This window comes from Conger conger, chromosome 3, assembly GCF_963514075.1.
Source record: "Conger conger chromosome 3, fConCon1.1, whole genome shotgun sequence".
Taxonomy (NCBI): Eukaryota; Metazoa; Chordata; class Actinopteri; order Anguilliformes; family Congridae; genus Conger; species Conger conger.
This window is the reverse complement of record NC_083762.1, coordinates 68,533,726-68,558,192: the sequence shown is the minus strand read 5'-3', so window position 1 is coordinate 68,558,192 and position 24,467 is coordinate 68,533,726. Positions and strand designations below refer to the sequence as shown.

The window sequence follows — 24,467 nt, the reverse complement described above, 5'->3', positions numbered from 1 at the left end:
CTTGGGGTCAGAGTTCACCCAAATGGTAATTTCATGAATAAGCCACACATCATTAAAGTGAGGGGGGGTTCATGTTTTTATGTCAAAAATAACATTCTAGCAAAAATGCACTGTTGGAGATGGTTGCCACATGTAATTTTTCATGTCAAATCTATAAACTAAAACAAATGTCTATCCCTACACATTTGAAATGTTATCTGTTTATGTCCATTTAACCTAAGCAGTACCGTACCTTGTTGAGAAACTGCTGCTATGAACGATTGGTGAAAAACCTCGGCATATTTTTATTTAATTTAAACAGTCAGTGTGTTCTCAATATACATCTTTGATGTAATACATATTTCAAATTTCTACAAATTTAAAACGTATTTGGTGACTGTAAGATTTGTATTGTGTCACAACCGTTGTCACAAAGTGACAGGTTGTCTTTCTGAGCTTCTAACTTTTTCTTACATTATTGCAATGGAATAAAAGATATACATGCTATTACCTGAGACTTAAACGGTTGCAATTACTCTTTTATGACGCGCTGGAATTGATGAGGAATACAAATGCAGGATTCGCACTGTGCGGACGACTCGCAACAAGAATTTGAACACAAATCCCTTTGGGCTTAGCGACTTGTTTCACATAAATTCTCATTGCCTGAAACAATGATCTGACCTAGAAATTGGTAGTGAAAAATTGATTTTAGGCTATTGTTTCAGTCATCAACTTCACTGTAACATTGTTTTCTTATCCTGCGCCGTACCCTCCCACAGAAATGGTGATACCTTCACTTGCGGCTGTGTAGTTACTGTATCACAACAAACCCCTTTTGTCCCTCGCCTTGAAGCAAATTTGGTAGTTCTCCGGCAGTATCCTGTCCTGTAGGTTTTCAAGTGGATCAAACTGCGTGGTCGTACTCAAGTGACTTTAGTAGTCGGCTACGCTAACATCCGATGCATCGTTTTCTGCCTACTTCTGAAACCAATTGACTGGATTCATCTTTCGCCAGAAGCTGAAGAGGCAATTTGACAATCCAACATTGTATTGACGTAACGAGCCATCAACTGGGTAAACTGCGTATTCCAATCTTTTATTTAATTATCGATGCGTTTATTTCTCTATGGCTTTTCAGAAAACTACCTGGAAATCGGTTGAAGTAGCCTAAATAAGAACTTAGACGGCTAATAAGTTGCCGACGGTAGTTCGACAGCTAGCGAACAGGTTCATAGAAGCTATGACTAGCAAGCAAGCAAATGCGTATTGCATTATTGACTTGGGTATCGCATGTGTGTTCTGGATCAAACAAGCGATTCTTGATTTGAGCGCTTACACACACGCTGTCTGAATGTAGTCTATTTAGTTGCGTACTCAGACTCAAATGATGTAGCTAGGTTGCATGTTAGCTAACGTTTGTTTTATTCCATGAGATGTAGCTACACAAATTAAAATCACAATCAAATATTGCATGTGTTTGTTTTGGTTGCTAACAGTGGCAAGTGTAAATCAGCTGTAGGCTAGTGCCTGGCTAGTTAACGTGAAAGTGGGTTATCATCACATCAACTCATAAATAAATGCAAGACCGGTTGCTGCAGTATTGAAAACCATTTGAAGTTTCTATGCGGGTTCTGGATATTTCCCCATACAAATATAATAGTTTTCGGGGTATGACTCGGCTGTCATCTTGTCGGCAAGGCGCAAGATACAAATTAAAGTAAATTAGCTGCCTGGCTCAGCCGTCACCAGCTCAGGAATCTATATGAATAATTTAGGCAAGCAAGAAGCGTAACGAAACGGAGAAACGTGGATTGATGAAGTCCTGTTCTGTAGTAGGTGATCTGTTGCTACCGGTTGCTACTCTACAGGTGTAACATTTGCCCGAAACATTCAAATTACTCCGTGTATTTAACCTACTGATTTTAGTGTCTGACTAAATGTTTGTTCAATTCCTTCGAACGTCACGCTCGTTTTTTCATTGGGCACTATCTAATTTGTGGATGTGGAAATGGATAGCTCAGCCGGTTCAAGGAAAACATATCTAGCCTACATTTTTCAGTCAATTGCCGATTATATTTTAGAATGGAACATTTGTAATTTGTTTTTATAATACGCTACTGCAACGTCACTGGTCCAAGAACTGACAGCCGTTTAGTTAGTCTGTTCGTCAGTTATTGGCCCTCATTGCTGCTCGGTTACATGTCTTTTTGAATAAATTACTTTTAAACTTACTTGCAGTTCGCGTTATGTAAGAGCTGGAAATGTTTTAGAACAAGATCAGTTGTTGCGCTTACTTTTTTTTGTCACAAATGTAGCCTACTCTGCCGTGGTGAGTGTGTGGAGTCACTACTACTCAATTCATGTAAAACATGTGCACCCTGTTTCTGGAGGAATTTCGTGCATTGCTCATTGAACAGTTAGATTGTTCTTAATCTTATAAGGGAGAAACTTTATTGTTAGTAACATTATTTTTTTCAGGCTACTTGGTAAGAATCTGCTTTGTGTATACACTCAGTGAGCACTTTATTATGTACTGGTATTGGACGTATGTATTTTTTAGACTTATTTTACATTTACATTTTTGTCATTTGGCAGACGCTTTTAATCCAAAGCGATTTACAAGTGCATTGGTTCTTCACAGGTTAAAAGCACCAAATCCATTACTAGTAAAACACGCATTTGTTTAGCTGTTCTAAACAAAAATACTACAGTCATTGTAAGTGCAAAATTATTATTATTATTATGTTTTATTTAATTTTTTTATTTTTATTGAGGGTTAAGGTTAGACAAGAGGGATATCGGAATGGGTTGGGGGGGATCAGGACGGAGGACGAAGGTATAGTTTGAAAATGTGTGTTTTTAGTTAGCGTCGAAATATGGGGACGGATTCTGCTGTCCTGACAGTGGTAGGCAAGTCATTCCACCACTGACGAACCAGAACGGAAAAGAGGCGTTATTAAGTCTTCTGCTGCGGTAGCCTATCCACGTAGACTTTTGACGCGTTGAGTGTTCAGAGATGCTCTTTTGCACGCCACTGTAGTGTTGTTTGGTTATTTGCGTTACTGTCAGCTTCGACCATGTGACAGATTCGATCAGTGGTCTGGCCCTTCTCCTCTGACCTCTCTTATTAAAGGCGCGTTTCGGCCTGGAGAACTGCTGCTCACTGGATGTATTTTTGTTTTTCTAACTTTTCTCTGCAAACTCTAGAGACTGTTGTGTGTTGTGCACCGACAATCATTCCATGGTCAAGGTCCCTTGGATTCCCATTCTGACATTTAGTGTGAAAAACAGCTGATCCTCTTGACCGTGTCTGCATGCTTTTATGCATTTAGTTACCGCATGATTTGCTGATTAATTATTAACGAGCTGGTGTACAGGTCTACCCAATAAAGTGATCACTGACTGTATGTCTATGTAGGTCTATGTCTATCATGACTAAATGTCTATTCTTAATTCAGGGAGTTTGTAGGACAAGGAAGATCACTTCTCCATGTTATTAGGTACACCTGTACACCAGCTTGTTATTGCAGATATCTAATTGGCCAATCATGTGGCAGCAACTCAGTGCCTAAAAGTATGCAGACATGGTCAAGAGGTTCAGTTGTTGTTCAGACCAATTATCAGATCTAATCATCTAAGTGACTTTGACTGTGGACTGTGACTGCTGATCTCCTGGGATTTTCATGCTCAACAATCTCCAGAGTTTCCAGAGAATGGTTAAAAATAAATAAATAAACATCCAGGCATCCAGGCGGTTTTTTGTGTGAAAACACCTTGTAAATGAGAGGTCTGAGGGGAAAGGCCAGACTGTTTCAAGTTGAGTAGGGTCCTGTCCCTGTCCAGTATCTTCAAATATCGATGGCTCCGACGCACATTTGTTCAGCCTATACAAATGTTTCAGCCAATCTGCACGTCACACGTGCACAATCTGCACGTTGTTTGTGACTGTGACCGTGACCAGGAGATTTTCCACCAGGTTTGTCGCGGTGTGTTTGTAGTGTAAACATTGGACTTGCACCTGAGCGTAGTAAATCGAACCGGCAACCCTCCGACTGCCAGACGACTGCTCTTACTGCCTGAGCCATGTCGCCCCCATATGTAAAGTTAGTTGACAGGTGTTGATTGTTGCTCACTATGCCATTTTAGTTTGGTTTGATTGTGGTTTTTGTAAAAAGAAACTGCACTGTTTTTTGAAAGTTTTTGAATTAATTTGGAAGGCAAAGTGGATTAACCAACCTGCAAGTGTTTTGCTTGTGGGTGTGTGTGTGTGCGTGCATGTGAATAAGGAAAACAGAAGAAAGTGAGTCACCCTCATTAGATCTTTCCCTCTCCTTCTCCTTCCTTCTCCTTCTACCTCTCTGTCTTTCCCTCCCCCTCTGTCCCTCCCTTTCCCTCTCTCTCCACTCAGTTCTCATCTGTATGTGTAGCTGGAGTATTACTGATTTCAGCTGAGTAAATGAGTTGTGATTGGCTGAGTCGCCCCAGGGGGTCCCTGTAGGAGTGAGTCATGAGGAGAGGGCCATCTGCTGCGTAACAGGCGGGCGTCACTAGACTGCTTGACTCTGGCGAGTCCTCTCGGGGTGTCTGTGAGCCCTCCTGTCCCTGCCTGCCCCGTGTGCCGGCGTCTCTTCCTTCTGCTGCCGTTCGACATTCGTCGGGGAGGTGGGGGGTGAGGACACTCCAGATCCCTGCCATTGAGAATGGAGCTCATTGAAATGCCACAAACGGCTGGCTCTCTCAAGTCACAAATTTAAGTGGCACTTGCATCGCATTACATGAATTTTGCAGACACTTGTAAAGTCTCTCACCCACTGCATTGTCAGGGGATTTACTGGAGTGTGTTCTGTATTTTAGTGTGTGTGCGTTGTCATTGCGGCATTTGCCATTTTTTTGCGGTGCATGTTCCTGTGAATAGTGATTAGCGATGGCGTGTGTTTGTGGCAGCCGCCTCAGCCTCTTGCAGACAGTGGGGGTAACCATGGCAACCTAGGTCCCAAATTCCAGGAGCTGGCCCCGTGGTTTTCAGGGTTTCGGCCTGCCTCAGGAGAGATCCTTTGTGCTCCTCGCTCCCTTACAAGTTTCTTGCTGTTGCCACATTAACGCTGTTGGTGTGGAGATGGAAGGAAAAGAAGATGAAGTGGTTGAGGTAGGGAACTTGACTGTAATGGCCCACCTGGAGGTAGAACGGAATGTGAACGGTTGATTGGGTTATTGAAAAAAATTGTCATAGAACATTATGGTCTTTTTTTATTCCTGAATGGAATTTTAATTCCATTCAGAAGACCTTTGTGGCTTGATTCTTCTCTCTTTTTTTCCTGTGTTGGCTCGGCCAAGATCCACATGTTTCCTTTGTGCCAAATGTCCACTCACTGAGCACTTTATCAGGAACACCTGCACGCCTACTTATTCATGCAATTATCTAATCCGGCAATCGTGTGGCAGCCATGCATAAAATCATGCAGATATGGGTCAGGAGCTTCAGTTAATGTTCACATCAACCATCAGAATGGGGAAAAGTGTGATCTCAGTGATTTAGACAAGAGAGATCAACAGAGAATGACCAGACTGGTTCGAGCTGGCAGAAAGGCTACAGTAACTCACATAACCACTGAGTTAACAATTGTGGTGAGCAGAAAGCATCTCAGAATGCACAACATGTCGAACCTTGAGGTGGATGTGCTACAACAGCAGAAGACCACATCGGGTTCCACTTCTGCCAAGAACAGAAAGCTGAGGCTGCAGTCGGCACAGGCTCACCAAAACTGGGCAGTTGAAGACTGAAAAATGTAGCCTGGTCTGATGAATCTCGATTTCTGTATTGTTGCTGACCATGTGAATCCCTTCATGGCCACAATGTACTCATCTTCTAGTAGATACTTCCAGCATGATAATGCACCATGCCACAAAGCAAAAGTTGTATCAAACTGATTTCATGAACATGAAAATGAGTTCAGTGTTCTTCAGTGGCCTTCCCAGTCACCTGATCTGAATCCAATAGCACACCTTTGGGATGTGGTGGAACGGGAGATTCGCAGCATGATTGTGCAGCTGACAAACCTGCAGAAATTGCACAATGCAATCATGTCAACATGGAACAGAATGTCAAAGGAATGTTTTCTTTATTTATTTATTTATTTATTTATTTATTTATTTATTTATTTATTTATTTATTTATTTATTTTCTTTATTTTTTATTATTATTATTATTTTTTTCCTTTTTTTCTCCCAATTTGGTAGCCAATTGGACCCTGTCTGATTCAATTAGAGCTAGTATTAGATACACCACCCACACCCCGTCCCTCGGCGGCCAATGGGAGAGCAACACGCCTTCTTCAAGCCGTCTCGCCTCCCAAGCTGTAACCGTGATTCCGAGGTGCCCGAGGTGGTTGTTTGTGCGGCTATCTACTAACCCTGCCAAGTCCCTCCCTCTGGAGCAGCGAGCCAATTATTGCTGCTCCACGTGAGCCGGCCAAACTTGGCTTTTTGGCAGGACCGAGAATCGAACCCCGGTCCCCAGTGTGCAACTGCAGCGAACTGCAACCGCGAGTCTGCTGTGTCTTAGCCTGTCAAAGGAATGTTTTCAACATCTTGTGGAATTCTTGGCACAAAGAATTGAGGCAAAGAATTGAGGTTTTGAGGAGCAAAGGGAGGCCCTACCCAGTATTAGTACATAATAAACTGCTCAGTGAGTGCAGATCAGTAATTTTAAAAGATTGTGGAAGTGTCACTTGCAGAAGTGTCAGTGACGAGGCACTGCAAAGATGTGACGTTCTGGTGTTAGAAGGACACCAGAGGCCAGAGGAGCCCTGAGACTGCTGAGAATGGAGTGGCTGAGCAGGGGGAGGAACCACAGACTGTTACTTCTGCAGCACCTATTTTCCACATCGGATCGGGACGTTTGGCTTCAGCAGTAGGGAGGCAGAAATGTCCATACAGTAGGCAAATCCATCTGGTTGAGTCTATTGATACTGATACTGAGACCTAAACAAATAGGGGAGTTGCCTAAGCGCTGTGTGTGAGAGGTTGTGCAACCTGCGATAATCCTCTTTGTGCTTGCCACACTGTTGAGCTCACACTCCCGTTCGTAGACGTGTCAAACCCCCACTCTCCAGCAGACTGACCTTGAAAAAACATCCGCAACACGGTCCTATTAGGCCTGTTAAAATTCCAATTAGTGTCACTGGTACCTTCCTCTTGGAGTGTTTAGTAAGGTGGTGAGTGATTCCTTCTGTGGTGTACAGGGGGGATCAAAGATCATAAGAACACAAATCCCAGTAAGGCTAGTCACCGGCCCCTTAGCCAACTGCCATTTTACTATTTTACCTTTGTTGCCTCGGCAACAGAAGCAAGCATTGCGTGCCTTTTTCAGTCGGGAGAGCTGTGACTGGCTGCTGTGGGACTCTGATATCTGCGCCAGTAAGCCCTGTGTCAGTGCCCTGTCAAGTGTACTTACTTGCATTCAGATCAAAGCTGTGAGAACACAAGAAACAAGAATGGTAAGTTCTCAAAAACAGTATTCAGTAGGGAATGAGCAGTTAAAAAAATTGGATGGCTGTTTATATAATGGCAAGTTATGAGTCATTGTAAATGGTAAATAGACCGTAATATATCCAAAGCGCTTTACAATTGATGCCTCTCATTCACCCATCATTCACACATGTACTCACACACTCACACACCAATGGTGGCTGGCCATGCAAGGCACTAACCAGGTTGTCGGGAGCAATTAATGGATAGATGTCTTGCTTTGGGCGGGGGATTGAACTGGCAACCCTTCGACTGCTAAACGACTGGTCTTACCTCCTGAGCTAATGCCGTGAGCACTTTAGATTACGGCAGGCTGTCTAAAAATGTGTGGTTACGCTGAACACAATTTCTTCTTTAAGCAGTCTACAGCTCCTGCATGCTAAAGTGTTTTTGGTCTGAACCAGTCTTTAAATCATATCCACTGTCTCACACATTCAGCGGAAATGAAGTTCACCCCCTCCTCCACACTCTCCGTGCCTGGGAACTGCCTATTGAAGGGGGCAGTGGAAGAGTTTGACTGCTCCAGCTCCAGTGGTGACTCCTAAACTGTGGGGTTAGACCCACTGTTGGGCTCATTTTGTTCCTCTCATGGCCTGAGCCAGTAAGCCCACTGGGGCTGTGTAGCTAAGTGTGATAGTTCCATCCTGAATGGCGCTTAAATTCTCATTTGTCCTCTGAAAGGGCCAGTGAGTCTCCAGTGGATGGCTCAATGTGCCGTAGACCTTTGCTAATGGAGGTTTCCTGTGCTGCAGTGCTATTTTAGCGCTGCAGGCTTTCAATTTCCCATGGGAGCACACAGGTGTGTGGGTGGTGGTGCTGAGTATGGAGGTGGCTGTGTCAGATTAGATGTGCTCCCTTTCAAGTGCCCCTACTCCTTCCGCCCCTTCCCTCCAAAAATCACACTGTGTGTTTCTGAGAGTCTTTGAGCGGTTTAGCGAATTCCACCCCAAGCACGTTATGCTTGTCTGAGACGGGCGACCTCAGTCAACTGGCTGGACTGCTCCAATCTCCGCTGCTGTAGAGGGGTGGGAAACAAAGCAGGGCCAGTCTTCAGATCTCTCCCCAAGCCCCCCCCTCCCCCTTTTAAAGTGTAGGTGGTACGCTCCTTTCTTTGTGGGCTGGAATGTCTGCATTTTTAAAAAAACATTTTTTAACATTCTTTTAATTGGTCTAATTAGTTTGAGGGTTTTTTCTCCCTCAATATGTGACAATTTTTTGCAGGCACAGAAGAAAGAATTTCTACCATTTTCTTGAGGGCACTTGGCACATCCACTGTTGTCCTCATCAGGCTTCTGTTTAGCTAGCCACTGAGGGTGAGTTTCCGTGTGGTTATACAGTATACAACAGAAGAGAATATGCTTTCCTGATCCCAATTATTGAATGGGCTTTATAAAATTACCAACAACATAAGAATTGAAGCTACAAAATGAATACAGATATAGCATGCGAAAAGTATATATACATAAACGGCTGTTGCTGCCTTTCCGTTGAAGTTTCCCTGGCCTTCCATAGAAGATGATTGTGAAACACAACGCTGCTATTTAGGACTTGGTAAGCTGTGACTGTGATTCTCATTAGTTTTATTACAACTTGAAATCATTTGAGAAAGATGTAGAAATTTCCCTTTCAGTGGTTCTGGCAATTTCCAGGGTGCTTCAGCTAAATCATTCATCGCTACTCCCCCCACAACCCTGTTATTAGTGAAATAACTTGCTTAGCTTACATAACCGTACTTTTGTGTATTTACATTTCTTTCAGTTGGGCTGGAGGACGTCTCTATATTTGGGTGTGCTGTGTCACAGGAAGCCTGTGTGTATGACGATAAAACAGGTATCTGTTCTAGGTTTGATCTTGAACATTTTTGAACACTTTTGAACCTCCTGCAGACAGCGAGTTCCTGGAACTGAAATAACTTTGCTTTCATAGAGAGAGGGGAAGGAGAACAAATGAGTCCGGTATGTATTTGATGTGCTGAGAAGAGATGTGACTCTGGGGAGAAGCCAGTTAGGAGAGGCCGGGCAACGGGAGCCTACGTTAGCGTGTGGCAGGAGGGCACTCTTATGGCTAGGAAGTTGGGCTTGTTGCAGGTTTGATCAGTGTGCCCTTCCATTGTTAGACGCTACCTGAATCGCTTCAGTACACTTGGTAGTCCCTCTAGATGAAGAACAACCGTGATGTAAGGAAACAAAGGCTCAGGGCAGGCTGGAACTTGTCTTCACCACAACATTGGCAAGCAAAGCCAGCTCGGAAAACTAGACTGTGGAATTGGCTGCTGTAACGGGTGAGCTAAGTGACGTTGAGTAATGGTGAAGAGCCGCAGACACAGTGGTTTGGCGATCCCTGTGTGTGGGCCGTGGTTGGGCGGTCACTGGGTGTGGGCTGTGGGGCTGACAGGTAGTCTGGGTGTGCAGTGGGCCGGTGCGGCTCGCCACGTGCCTGATGAAAATTGCATTGCGCCTCAGCTGACCGAGCCGGGAGAAACCCGATGCCCCTCGCTGTGTCGCGACCGGCCGGCAGACGGGGAAATCCGCGCTCCGTCCGCCCCCGCAGGCTTTGTAGCCATTGTTTTGGGGGGCGGTGTTTGTTCCGTTCCCCCCACGGAAAGCACGGTGGGTTCTCTCTGGACCGTACCTCTTTGATGGCTGCAATTGTACATGGTCCTCTATTGTGTGACCCGTTGACTGGGTTCCAGATAAATCGGGTTCTCTGCGCACCTCTTCTGTTCTCCCACGCTTGGACTAAACCTTTCACCCCTCTCATTGTACACCCCTGCCCCCCTTCTCTCTCTTCCCTTTCTGTCTGTTTTTCTCTTCCCTATCTTCACTGGCTGATTATTTAAGAGAAAGGTCAAGCTTTGTAAAGGAAAGTGAGGTTTATTTGTTTTTAGGGGGTACAGAATGTACACTTGCTTTGATAAAGAGATGCTGAAAATGAACGCAAACACACATGATTCAAGCGAGCACCTGTTCCTACACTTGGTCACGTCTCTCCTCCACCTCTCTGCCCAGTGCAGCGGTAACTCTTGCTCATGTCACGGCTGTTGCCATGACGTCTACGCCGGCATCGCGTCTCAAATGTCAGCGAGTCGACCTTCCGCCGGGCACGGGCGGTCGCCAGTCAGGTGTCAGAGCACACGCTGCCATGTGACGGTTTTTGGGAGACGGGTGATAGTGGAGAGAGGACACCGGGGAGCAGTGCTTACGCAGGTCCTCACCTTGACCCCAGCCTCACGGCTGATACACAGCGCCCATCTGCTCTGTACGTCACTGAGCGAGTACAAGACCTCCTGACACCTCCCTCTGGGCTGGTGGCAAATCATTATCATTATCATTTTTATTATTAGTAGCAGTAGTAGTTGTAGTGTCTTCTTTGTGGTAGTACCCCACCTCTTAAAACGGAGTACTACTATAAACACCAAGACTGTCTGCGCACATGTGTGTGCATCTTACATAAGTGCAGATTTGCGAAATCACTACTTAGCTGCAAGTCATACTTCTGGATGTTTTTACCAGTGCAACCAGGTCAAAACAGCCAGCCCTTATGAAAGAAAGTTTACAAATAGTTTATTTTGGATGGCAATGCGTAAAAGTGCTTCATTAAGATTCTGGGTAGCAATTTTTATCTTTGATTACAGGGTGTGACGTTGTAGACAATGAGTGGCATTTCTTATTTTTTATTTTTTTGTGAGCTAAGATTGGTCCCTTCCTATGTGAAAAGTGTTAACCTCTGCTCCTCCCCCTTGTCGTCTCACCAGACGCCGGCGAGCATTACCCTCTCCGCTCCGTAGCGCCCCCTTGTGTGCCACGCCCGCACCCGCGCCCTTGTGTGCCACGCCCGCCCCCGTCATGGCCGGTCAGAGGTTGTTGTCCTTCGGCAAGGCCCTCCTGAGGCGCCGCGCTCTGGACTGCTCCCAGGAGGAGTCGCGATTCGCCCGCTGCCTGTCCACGCTGGACCTGGTGGCCCTGGGCGTGGGGGCCACTCTGGGGGCCGGGGTGTACGTGCTGGCGGGCGAGGTGGCCCGGGAGAAGGCGGGGCCCGCCATCGTGCTCTGCTTCCTCATCGCCGCCCTCTCGTCCGTGCTGGCGGGCCTCTGCTACGCCGAATTTGGCGCCCGCGTCCCCAAAACCGGCTCCGCATACCTCTACAGCTACGTCACTGTGGGCGAGATCTGGGCCTTCATCACGGGCTGGAACCTCATCCTCTCCTACGTCATTGGTGAGTCAGGTTTGGGTGGGCAGGATAACCGAGGCCCCTACGTCATTGATTGGGTGAGAAGGAGCGGGGCCTAATAGAGACTGCTATGTCACTGTTTGGGATGGGATGGGGACTTGTTGATTTAGTGCTGTACATATAATACTGTACATCGGGACATATAAACAAAACAGTGGGCCAGAGACATTTGCACACACCCTGTATCACGTTCGCAGGATGCAAACAAAATGTAAAAAGAAACTTTGTCACTCATAGGATTTACCACAGGAGGCCATGGAAACCTAACGACCATGTGTGTCTTTTCTTACAGTTCCTATGGTTTAACAGGAACTGTATTAAAGTCATTACCTAGAAGAGGGTAGGTAATGTACATTGTAATTTGAAAAGCTGCTACCTTGCTGTGGTTCTACTTTAAGGACCATGCAGCTGCCAAGCATTTTCATAAGCAGTATTACGCACATTAAACAAAGTGAGTAAATACCATTGAATTTAACAGCGCAAATGCACTTGGTACATAGCTATGTGGGTGACGTTATTCTGTTAGATTCAAAGGTGTGGTAGAGGTGTGTGCCAGCTATGCTTTGCCAGTCTTTTCTTTTCATGTGATCCATGAAAAGGAATCTTGTGCATCTGCAGTTTCCTGTCTGGGCAGCATCTGCCACTTGACACACTGGTCTCACAGTATCACAGTACGTCCTAAACTTAGTACGGCATTGAATGACTTCAACTGGTATTGAATACCGTAAACTTGGTACAAGGAAGTAAATCCGCCCTTTTCTGGCGAAAGCAGTTTCTTTCTCAGAAAAGAAACAGTAAACAGACTTAATTTTGTAATGAATACACTCCGTTTTACATGTATTATTTTAAAAATAATGTATTCTTGAATAAGAAGTATAAATAATTGTATTAGCCCTTGAAAAATAATGAAAACATTTGATGTTCTCAGACTTTTAGTCCCCACTGCATTTCTGATAAAAAAATAAAAAGTTGAACCAATCAGATGTGCAGATGAGAGGTGAATGGGAACTGGAGAGCACTGCGGGGACCTCTAATGAAGAGGACTTGTGTTCCTCAATCACATCTCGAGGATGGTTTTTGATCTGTACCCCTCCTTTGGCACCTCTTCTCCTCCTGCTCCATCTCCTCCTCCTCTCTCTCAGGCACAGCCAGTGTGGCCCGGGCCTGGAGCTCCACCTTCGATAACCTGGTGGAGCATAAAATCTCCATCTTCTTCAAGTCCTCCATGGCGATGCGGGTTCCTGGGGGGGTGCTGGCCGAGTACCCGGACCTCTTCGCCCTCATCTTGATCATGCTGCTTACCGGTGAGCAATCCCTTCCGTCAAATCACAGGAAAGTATCTCCAAAAAAGAATAAATAAGAGCTTGGATGTCGGTTGTGTGTCCTCTTTGAAAAGCTGCAAAGCTGACTTATGTGTACAGTGCTTCCATTCTCTCAAAGTCTGGGATTCATGTTACAAATCTACTGCTCTATTAGAAGTCATCCATTTTGTAGGAGAGACCTAACACTTAACATCATCCCTGACCTAGCAGTATGTTCAATAGCTTTGAAACTGTGGTGTGACGGTGGTGACACAATTCCCTTCCCTTCAGGGCTGCTGGCTTTCGGAGTAAACGAGTCCGCACTGGTCAACAAGATCTTCACCGGGATCAACCTGGTGGTCCTGGGATTCGTCATCATCTCCGGCTTTGTGAAGGGCGACACCCGCAACTGGACACTCAGCATAGAGGACTTCCTCAACCGCACCAACATCACAAATCCAGAGTGAGTCACGACGAGTGGCGTGGAGGGAGTGCAGCTGTTCAAATGCAATGATCAGCCAAGCCCTGCTAAGAGGTGCAGATTACACAGGGTTATCAGATGTGCTCTAATTATGGCTGCTCATTAACAAAGTAGTTTCTATTTCTATTATGTTTCCATGAGAGTTCTTCATAACTGACATGTAGATCTGAAATTTATGAATGTCTTATTAGCCCATGTGGGCTGGTTGCCATGCAACTTAACAGTTATTAATAAAATGAAAATGAATTAATTGATTTGTTAAAATGATTGTGAAAATTGGCGTTTGGGAAGTAAGCAAGCTTTCTTGTGTGTCTTTTCTCTCTTTGTCCCCTCACTCGCAGGTCCATAGAGGAGATATTCGGCTCGGGTGGCTTTGCTCCCTTTGGGTTTAGAGGGATTTTGTCTGGTGCGGCGACCTGCTTCTATGCTTTCGTGGGTTTTGACTGCATCGCCACCACAAGTAGGCATCTCTCTGTCTCAGCAGCATATGAGAAATATTCACCTTTACTGATTAAAAAAAGAATTTTCTTTTCAAAAACGATGGTTAGGAGACGGGCGGCACGGATGGTGCAGTGGGTAGCACTGCCGCCTCACAGCAAGGAGGTCCTGGGTTCGAATCCCCGTTGGCCGGGGCCTCTCTGTGTGGAGTTTGCATGTTCTCCCCGTGTCTGCGTGGGTTTCCTCCGGGTACTCCGGTTTCCTCCCACAGTCCAAAGACATGCAGGTTAGGCTGATTGGAGAGTCTAAATTGCCCGTGGGTATGAGTGTGTGAGTGAATGGTGTGTGTGCGCCCTGTGATGGACTGGCGACCTGTCCAGGGTGTATTCCTGCCTTTGGCCCAATGTATGCTGGGATAGGCTCCAGCCCCCCTGCGACCCTGTTCAGGATAAGCGGATTAGGATAATGAATGAATGGTTGGGAGACCAGCAGGGGAATCTCTTGCTCTGCACAGTGTCAATTAAAGCAGTTCTGTCACATTCTGTCCGGGAGTCTTGGCCGTATTTGTGTAGAGTGAGTTGAGGGCGCGTGACCTGACGTGGCCCTCTCTCCTCCCGCAGGCGAAGAGGCGAAGAACCCGATGCGCTCCATCCCCATCGGCATCGTGGTGTCCCTGCTCATCTGCTTCTTCGCCTACTTTGGCGTGTCCGCCGCGCTCACCCTCATGATGCCGTACTACCGCCTCAACACCCAGAGCCCGCTGCCCGAGGCCTTCAGCTACGTGGGCTGGGCCCCCGCTCGCTACATTGTGGCTGTGGGCTCGCTCTGCGCCCTGTCCACCAGGTGAGTCTCATTGTGGCTGTGGGCTCGCTCTGCGCCCTGTCCACCAGGTGAGTCTCATTGTGGCTGTGGGCTCGCTCTGCGCCCTGTCCACCAGGTGAGTCTCATTGTGGCTGTGGGCTCGCTCTGCGCCCTGTCCACCAGGTGAGTCTCATTGTGGCTGTGGGCTCGCTCTGCGCCCTGTCCACCAGGTGAGTCTCATTATGGCTGTGGGCTCGCTCTGCGTCCTGTCCACCAGGTGAGTCTCATTGTGGCTGTGGGCTCGCTCTGCGCCCTGTCCACCAGGTGAGTCTCATTGTGGCTGTGGGCTCGCTCTGCGTCCTGTCCACCAGGTGAGTCTCATTGTGGCTGTAGGCTCGCTCTGCGCCCTGTCCACCAGGTGAGTCTCATTGTGGCTGTGGGCTCGCTCTGCGCCCTGTCCACCAGGTGAGTCTCATTGTGGCTGTGGGCTCGCTCTGCACCCTGTCCACCAGGTGAGTCCGCGTCGCGCGGGGCCGAAACACCGGCTCCGGGGTCACAGCGGCTGTGGAGGACGCGTAGGAGTATGTAGCCAATCAGATGCAGGAAGTCATATTTAGGTCAGGGATTGGAGGAAGATGGTAATGGCTGCCCTAATTGAGGACATGGTGGCTTGGCTATGCTAGGATGTAAAAAAACAAGTTTGCTTTTGGATTGTCCACATTGTCGGTGTTGTTACTGGACTGAGTCCCACGTAAGCAATGTGCTCATCCCAGTTCAGCAGGCCAAACCAGAATGTGGAAGGGGGCGGGGGATACTTTGAATGTTACTCAGTGTAGTCCGTCCACCTCAGGACGCACAGGGTTGGGTCATGGGTTGTTGGAGGGGAACCATTGTCTTTCACGCATGATTTGACATATTAAATCTCACAGAGACAGCAACAGTTGAAACCCAGTAGTCGTCACCAAGCAACCTTCTCTAAATGCTATAAAGCCATCTCATTGGCTGAGAACTTTTGCATCTGGTGTTGCTCCAACTCTGTTCCCCTGAAATCAGAAGGAGATGATCGAGCCAATTGCACACAAGATTACCTCATTCCGTGTTCCTCTGGCATTTACATTTTTGTAACCGTGGTCCTTGATGCTGCAGTCCTGTTTTTGGTGACTGTACCCCCCTCTCTGTCCTGCGTGTCCTGCAGTCTGCTGGGATCCATGTTCCCCATGCCCCGGGTCATCTACGCCATGGCGGAGGATGGCCTGCTCTTCCGCTTCCTGTCCCGCATGAACCAGAGGACCAAGACCCCCCTGCTGGCCACCATCGTGTCTGGCTGCGTGGCAGGTGAGCCAGGCTAACAGTCCCTCTGGACCAGCACTTTGTGGGGGCTGAAAGTCAGCACGAACTTGCCACATACACACTCACACACATACACATGCACACTTGTGCAAGTGCTGACAAAACCTTAAACATCCCATATTGAAAAATGACATTTCCCTTGCTGTGTGGATTAGAAAGGAGTTGAGGTGCTATACAAACACTGTGAAAGTATCAAAACACACAGTCCCCAAATAAATAAAACACAGACTGCATTCAGCTCTTTGCAGCTAGCCAGCCAATCAGAACAGTGGTTCATTGATAGCAATCTGACTTAAAGATACAGTCACAACAACAGCCTGTTCTTGATCTTGATCTTGAGATGCACTGGAGAACGGACATGTACAACTGGATAGAATAGTTTTTGGTACTTAAAACCACCCAGATGTTGTCTTCTGGATACCGGGACCGAAAATAAAACACTGTAAAGATGTACAATATGGGAGCTTTAATTAAGAGCATATGAAACTCAATAAACTGAACTGTAAACCACAAAATGTAAAAATGTGTGTATATTCAGAAAAGGCTGATTGCGGAAAATAGAAGGCATGTGAATGTATATATTGGTGCCCGGTACTTGCATAAGGTGCGGCAATGTTAATTGGTTTGTTTTTAAGCAGGGACTACACTAAGTCTGTCATGCACACACCTTCAGGCGGTACCTCGACGGCATCGGCTGACCGCCGGCTTGCCGTATTCCCTGGTTTCGACTTAAAATGTTTGAATGTTGAGAAGTTGCTTTCACATACTGCTGAACATGCTGCACGGTTGAGGAGTTTTGGAAGACAGGTCTCCTGTCGCAGTTTCCTCAAGTCAATGCCCCAGTCTGCTCTCTTTGAGAGAAAATTTCATTGGTCTGTACCTTGCACAGTAGCTGTAGCTCGCCAGGTTGTGCATTCATGACTGCTGCCCCCTGGTGAAATTACTCTCCATGTTGGCTCTGTTTCCCTGCGTTCCTCTGGTGAAATTACTCTCCATGTTGGCTCTGTTTCCCTGCTGCTCCCTGGTGTAACATGGTAACATGTTCCTTCGCTGTGTTCTCACAATGTGTTTGGTTTCCACCCCCACAGCTCTCATGGCCTTCTTATTTGATCTTGGCGCACTGGTGGACCTAATGTCGATTGGGACCCTGCTGGCATACACTCTGGTGGCTGTGTGTGTGCTGATCCTGAGGTTGGAGAGATACTACGTAAACACACACAAACGCAAATTGCAAATACACACACGCACACACACTCAGGAATGCACAAGAAAAGACACTGTAATTACCTGTAACTCTGCATTCTTGTAATGACAGGAATGCTTTTGCATTTGAGGTTGATTAGCCTCCCATAAATTACAGCAAGACTAGCAATTATCTTAATGTCACTGCATACCTAAGTGTTATCAGGTTGTGCAGAGCTGGCACACAGTCCATTCTTTATTCACAGATATGTATGAAGTGAGTTATGAAATATGCAAACCAAGTGTGTCATATAATTGGAACCCTCTCTCTCTCTCTCTCCCTCTCTCCCCCTCTCCCCCTCCCTCCCTCCCTCCCCTTCTGTGTGTGTGTGTGTGTGTGTGTGCGCGCGCGCGTGCGCGCAGGTACCAGCCAGGCAGCCTGACTTCCTCTGACCACAGTGGGAAGATGGTGGACCTGGCCGGGGCGGAGAAGATGTCCATGACGGAGGCGGAGGGGGACAGCGGGGACGAGTTTGACCCGGAGCTGGACACCCGTCCCCTGAAGGAGAGGTTCTCCCTGCGGCTGCTGCTCTGGCCCAGCTGCGACTCCCCCACCAAGGCCTCCGGGACCATCGTCTACGTGACCGTCGCAGTCATCTGTGAGTCTGAACGATTACAATGAGCCTGAACTGCATCGGGTACATAAGTAGTGCTGTCCACCTCATCCTGCGTAGATCTTATGTAGAAGTTGTAGATGTGTTAGATGTCCTATTTGCCTTGTGTGCTAGACTTGTGTTCATGTCCTTACAACCGACCTTATGTGAATTGTACCTAATCTGACCTGTTGTGTTGTTTGTTCTACAACCTTTATATTCAATCTTTCGTACGTCGGCTTGGATAAAAGCATCTGCTTCTCAGTGCCTTGAACTTTAATTCAGAGGGTGCTGTTTTTTCAAGGATCTGAAACTAAAACATTTTGGAGAGCCACAGTTTCTGCTGGTTTTGCAGCACTTCAGTGCTTAGTTCAAATTCATAGTTTGTCTGAAGAGTTCTTATACCTTGTTTACAAGGACTAAACTGGGTGTTGACTGAAAGATAATCATAAAAGACCTACAGCCATTACAGCACCCAGAGACTCCAATAGACCAGCAACTCCTGTCTGAGAGAGGGTGTGTGAGATTCTTTTCTGCGTTCTTGGCAGCTGAATAAGGCCTTATCACAGAACTATTCCTCATTGTTCATAAGTGTTCCTTTACAGATGATTTGGGACAGTTAGAAGCTGAAAAGCTTCTGAGATTTAAGAAAACAGAGCTATTTCTGTCAATGTTTGGTTCTCCATTTTTGCCATGGCAGTACAGTCCACTCTGTGCTGCTGTAACTACAGGGCAGTCCAACAGGAGAACAGCATGTTCCTTCCATCCTCTCTACTTTCTGAGTACAAAATGGCCATTGCAGCACTGATGTCCCTGCTCACATTATCCCATCATGCGTATTCCTAAGTCTGATCACTGGAGGACCGAATGTTAAGAATGCAGAGGTTGATGTGTTGTGTTTGCGCTAACTTTGTTGTTTCACTGGAGGACAGCATGTTAAGAATGCAGAGGTTGATGTGTAGAGTTAGCGCTAACGTGCTGTTCACCCTGCTGTGTGTGGTGTTAGCGGTATTGGGCTCAGGGGTGGATGCGTGGAGTTTGCGCTAACCCTACTGTTCACCCTGCTGTGTGTGGTGTTAGCGGTATTGGGCTCAGGGGTGGATGTGTGGAGTTTGCGCTAACCCTGCTGTTCCCCGTGCCTGCCCCTGCAGCGGTGCTGTTCACCCTGCTATGTGTGGTGTTGGCGGTGTGGGGCTTGGAGGTGGTGGAGGGGCAGCCCCTCTGGGTCACACTGTGTGGCCTCCTCTCCCTCCTCTCTGCCGTCTGCCTGCTCGTCATCTGGAGGCAGCCCCAGAGCAAGGAGGCCCTCACGTTCAAGGTGAGCCCCTCTGCTCTCTTTCCGCACTTTCTCCTCTCTTTCTTTTACCCCTCCCTCTCTGTAATCCCACCTGCCCTTCTTTCTTTACACTGGTAATGTCATTTGAATGCAGCCCAGTGTCAGTGGATCCCCTGGGCCGATATGCTTATCTTGAACAAGGAGCCTTTGTGCATGTATCAGTGTGTGGTCTAGAATAAGCACACCTGCACTACAGCATATCATTGTATGGTCTAGAATAAGCACACCTGCATTACGGTATATCAGTGTGTGGTCTGGACTAAGCAAACCAAGTACACACACTTATTGTACGTCGCTTTGGATAAATGTGTCTGCCAAATACATGTAATGTCATGGTTATTTTTGGTTATATGCATTCTTCTTCATGATTTAATCGTTTATCCTTTTTCCTTTCAAAATGTGCATGTAAATGTGCATATACACACCCCACACACATACAACAGGTGCCCCTCCTCCCTGTGCTGCCATTGGTCAGCATTTTTGTCAACATCTACCTCATGATGCAACTTGACCTGGGCACGTGGTGTCGTTTTGCCGTGTGGATGATCGTGGGTGAGTGAACCTGTCCTCTCATTTTAGAAGTGCAGAGACTACACTGCAAAAAAACAAAAAATAAGTCAAAAATAAGTATTTTTGTCTAATATTTAGACTTCAAATCTGGTTTCTATTTCTTCTTTGCTAAATAAGGCAATATTGCCAATGAGGTCAGATGCTCATTAAAAAAAATTTGCACTTAAGACAGACGAGTATTTTCTACTTAAGAGAAAAAATAGTTTTCCAGTGTAAAGCTAGCTGCCTGTTCTTCGTGAGAGATATGCAGTTCCCTCTGAAGTGCTGAGTGGAGAACAGTATGACATGACCCAGCATGGAGCTCGCATAGATTTGCGCTTCTATAAAAAACCTTATTTTGTGACAAAAACCATATTTAAGAATTTCTTTGGCAGGTTATTGTGACCTGATAATGGTTCAGATGGGCTGGGACAGAACGGATAGAGTCCGAGTGCTATTTGTTCTCATATAACCCTCCCCAATCTATCCCCCTCCCTATCTCCCCCACGCCTAATTTCCTGTCTCATACCCTCTCCTGTCTCCCTCTCCCTCTCTCCCCTTCTCCTGTCTCTCTCACTCTCTCCCCTTCTCCTCTCTCCCCTTCATCTCTCCCTCTCCCCCTCTCTCCCCTTATCCTGTTTCCACTTCTCCTATCTCTCACTCTCTCTCTCCCTCTCCCCTTTTCCTGTCTCTCTCCCCCTCTCTCCCCTTCATCTCTCCCTCTCCGCCTCTCTCCCCTTCTCCTGTTTCCACTTCTCCTATCTCTCCCTCTCTCCCCTTCTCCTGTCTCTCTCTCCCTCTCTCCGCTTCTCCTGTCTGTCTCTCCCTCTCTCCCCTTCTTCTGTGTGTCTCTCTCCCTCTCTCCTCATCTCCTCTCTCTCTCCCTCTCTCTCCTCATCTCCTGTCTGTCTCTCCCTCTCTCCTTATCTCCTCTCTCTCTTTCCCTCTCTCCCCTTCTCCTGTCTCTCTCTGTCTCTGTCTCTGTCTGTCTCTGACTTTCAGGGTTCCTCATTTACTTTGCCTATGGCGTGCGGAACAGTTCAGAGGCCTTGAACGGGTTCCAGAAATCCGAGGCTGCCCTCAGACCCAAGAGCCCCATTTACGAGGCAGCGGAGAGCAGAGAGGACAGGGAGGACAGCGAGGCAGACGGCCCCGCGTGCTGTGAGAGGGGCGGAGGTCTGGAGAACGCGGCCCAACCCGCTGCCCGTCCTTTCCTGTTACAACGTCGCACTTCCTGCAACTCCTGAGAGACACGAGCGTCGTCAGCATCACCTCGCCACTTTTCTAAAAACGCTTCTCTGTCAATGTAAATCTGTCAAACTCAACATGCTGTGTAAAACTGACCTATGGGGCTGATGTCAGTAACAGTTTCATGCCCCCCCCCCCCCCCCAAATAATTGTTAGAACTGCATATTAACAAACATACGTCTGTTGGAAGCACAGATCAACAGTTCATACACTTTAGTGTACTTGCCAATGTTCTTTGCAAGTTGGTATGAACCATGCAAATTCAATAATGACATGGAGCCATCTAGACAGAGGCCATTACCTCTTATTCAGTATTGGCAACACTCAGAAACAGAAACATTGGCGACTTTGGGAGAATAAAATAAGAAAAATAAAACGACAAAAATATATATTTAAATATCTTCAGCCCTATCTGCCTTAACAGCTGTGGTGAAGCAACGCTGTCTGTTTTGACCAGTCTGGTGTAAACAGGGTATCTCTGCCTCTGCTTGACTCGCTGAGTCACACTGCATTATCCTCATTGACTATAAGGACTGAACACATGCTCTGGCACCTCACATCTCTATAGCAAGAGATCTGACTCCCATAGCACCTAGTCCGATGTACTTCTTCATACTGTGTTAGGATGTGAAGTTGACAATCTTTGACCCCAGTGAAGGTCATCTTTCTCGTATTGTGATGAATACCTCTATTCAGAAGTAAATGTGCTTTAAATTTATTCTGATGTATTTTAGCAGTCCTTACTTATATAGACAGACAAGCGTATATTTTCGTTAAATCCATCAATATTTATGTCAAAAGAAATGTGGATATTTTGGAATAGAAATGTAATATTCCCTCAAATGGGCCAGCCTAGATTTTTACTGTAGTTTAAACCATGTATTCTTAATTGCACCATAAGTAAACCTGGGCTGGTACAGAGACCTTTATAGAGAGGCACTATATATGTATTTTTTATAACTTGACAGCTCATCATTAAAAATTTCTAGTAGATCTATTCCCAACATTAGTGAATTTACAAATGGATGGAATTGTCATGTCTGATGTTTGCAATTTTTAACAGATGCAATGAGGAAGGTTTTTTGTGCTTTTGGACAGTAAAGTTACTTGAGATGTGGTTGAAGGCCGTGTACAGATATGAATGTCCTTGTTCTACCATAGTGTTTCCGTATGCTGGTCATTGAAATATCCTCACTAAACTTGTAACTGATCTGAATTTTGCCAAATTGATGTTAGCCGTGGAAGTCTTCTGTTGATAAAATATATAAAGAGGTTTGTTCAAAATGTTATGTTAATGTTGGGTGTCTAAGGCACATGTGGGTCATGCCATTTTAATTGTGAAATTAATTGAGCTGGTTTCTTTGAAAGGTTATTCAAAGAATCATTCAAAAATGCCCGAGCTATATGAATATTATTATTAATATTATTAATTTTTTTTTTATTTCCTAAAGTGCTTTAGACAGATGGTGATTGTTGGGAATGCCTGTTCCTACAAGACACCCAATATAACTACAGAAGTGTCAGGGCCCCTCTTATTTTCTGTGAAACACTACATTTTCATATGAATGTACTCATGAACTAACAACGCAGTACTGTACTAACTACTGTACTACCACACAATACTGTCCTTAGTTCTTTGCTGGGATTTCAATGTAGCTAGTTTCAGACTGGAATTATCACACATGCACCTTCGACAAAGTATTTAACTGCAGCCAGACAAGTTCTAGTTTCACTTCAGGAGTGGGGGTGTTGGTGAAGGGAGGGCGGGGGGGTTGCCTTCGTTGCTGTCTTGGCACCAAGACAGTTTTTAATTTATTTTTTTTCGCCTCAAAGAGTATATGCATCTACTGGAGGCTGCCGAATAGAGGAGTGCCTGTAGGAAACATTTTGGCTTAGCCTGTCATTTCACCTTAAATTAGCAGTGTGATTGGCAGCTTGGAGGCTATTTTTGTAGCATTTTCCAGACATTTCTCAAAGACGGCAGCTTAAAGTTAATTAAAGATGGTTAGGAGAGGCAATAACGGCTAGTTTCTGTCGAGATGACATGCTTGGAGTTTACCCTGCTTTGAAGGCACTTGTGTCAAATTTCATGATAAATTCACACTTTCTCTTCTTTTCCGTCTTTTGATAGTAGTATTCCGTTTTCTTTCACCTTTCTTTTTTTCTATATATATATATATATATATATATATATATATATGTGTGTATATATATATGTTTTTTCATGGAATAGGCTTTTGTTTCTAACCCCATCAACTCTGTTGTAAGGCGAAGAATAAATGTGTATTATTCTGGATCGGTGCCTTGTATAGCAAAGCAGAAGCCCAAATCTGTTAGACTACTGAAGTCCTGGACCTCACAAAGCACAGGATTGTGTATTTACATGTGTTTTTCTTTCAATTTCACTAGTATAGCCATGCCCTTGTGTCATGGTGTGCTCATACCGTATGTGTTCTTGCAACAAAAAAAAAACAAAAACAAGACTTTGTGTTTTTAAGGGTTATATATACATATTCATTTATTTATGTATACAGTATGTCATGTTGATTCTGTGTTTCTGTTCTGTAAATACAGTATGTTATAATATTTTAACTTTTAAATGAAGTCTATTTAAAAATAAAGTAGTTTTCAATGATATACACTCAGTGACCACTTTATTAGGTATACCTGTACACCAGCTCCTTCATGCAAGTATCTAATCAGCCAATCATCCGAATGGGGAATAATTGTTTCTTTGACCATGTAACAATTGTTGGTGCCAGCCAGGCTGGTTGGAGGATCTCCAAAACTGCTGATCTCTTGGGATTTTCATGCACAGCATTTAGAGAATGCTGAATGCACACCCACAGCAGAAGACCGATAAATCTAAAGGAGTAAGTAAAAGTACCCAATAAAGTGGGGTATAATAACCTTTTAATGAAACCAATTCAATTCTGTGTTTGGTTCATTTCTGTTCTTATATTATGTCTTGCTAAATTGATATGTAATCACGTATTTGTATCTGTGTTGTAAAATGGAAGATTTGACCCTGAAGAATTCTGTGGTGTTAAAGTTTTGAAATTAAAACCATTTATTACACACTTTGTCCCTTGTGCCTAATTCTGCATTTCACCTTGAGGACTTCTGGTTTTAAGGGATTTTAATGTGAATCTGAGGACAGAGCACTCACTGTCAGCTTTATTACTGGACTGTTATAGGATTTGCTGAGATGAGAAAAAGCACTGATTAGTGCCTTTTCCACAATAATCTCTGCAGCACCAGCTCTGGGAGATGAAGAAGGCCGTTGTGTCTCTGTGGGCAGCTCGCAGCCATGAATCAGTGGTACAGCATTAATAGGATATGACCCGGAGCCAAAGAAAGCCTGAAACAAAAAGGGTTTTTTTTCCATT

General features: G+C 45.6%; 1 protein-coding gene across 1 annotated transcript; it reads left to right on the top strand.

The window, feature by feature from the left end:
* Positions 1-767: 767 nt before the first annotated feature.
* On the top strand, positions 768-24,156 carry slc7a3b (solute carrier family 7 member 3b). Its single transcript, XM_061235191.1, has 12 exons — positions 768-1,056; positions 11,264-11,724; positions 12,882-13,043; positions 13,332-13,503; positions 13,863-13,981; positions 14,580-14,802; positions 15,956-16,095; positions 17,199-17,301; positions 17,716-17,951; positions 19,097-19,263; positions 19,725-19,833; positions 20,833-24,156. Exons 2-12 carry the CDS (start codon positions 11,355-11,357, stop codon positions 21,075-21,077), a joined length of 2,046 nt encoding a protein of 681 aa, XP_061091175.1. The 5' UTR covers positions 768-1,056; positions 11,264-11,354; the 3' UTR covers positions 21,078-24,156.
* The last annotated feature ends 311 nt before the right edge of the window (positions 24,157-24,467 follow it).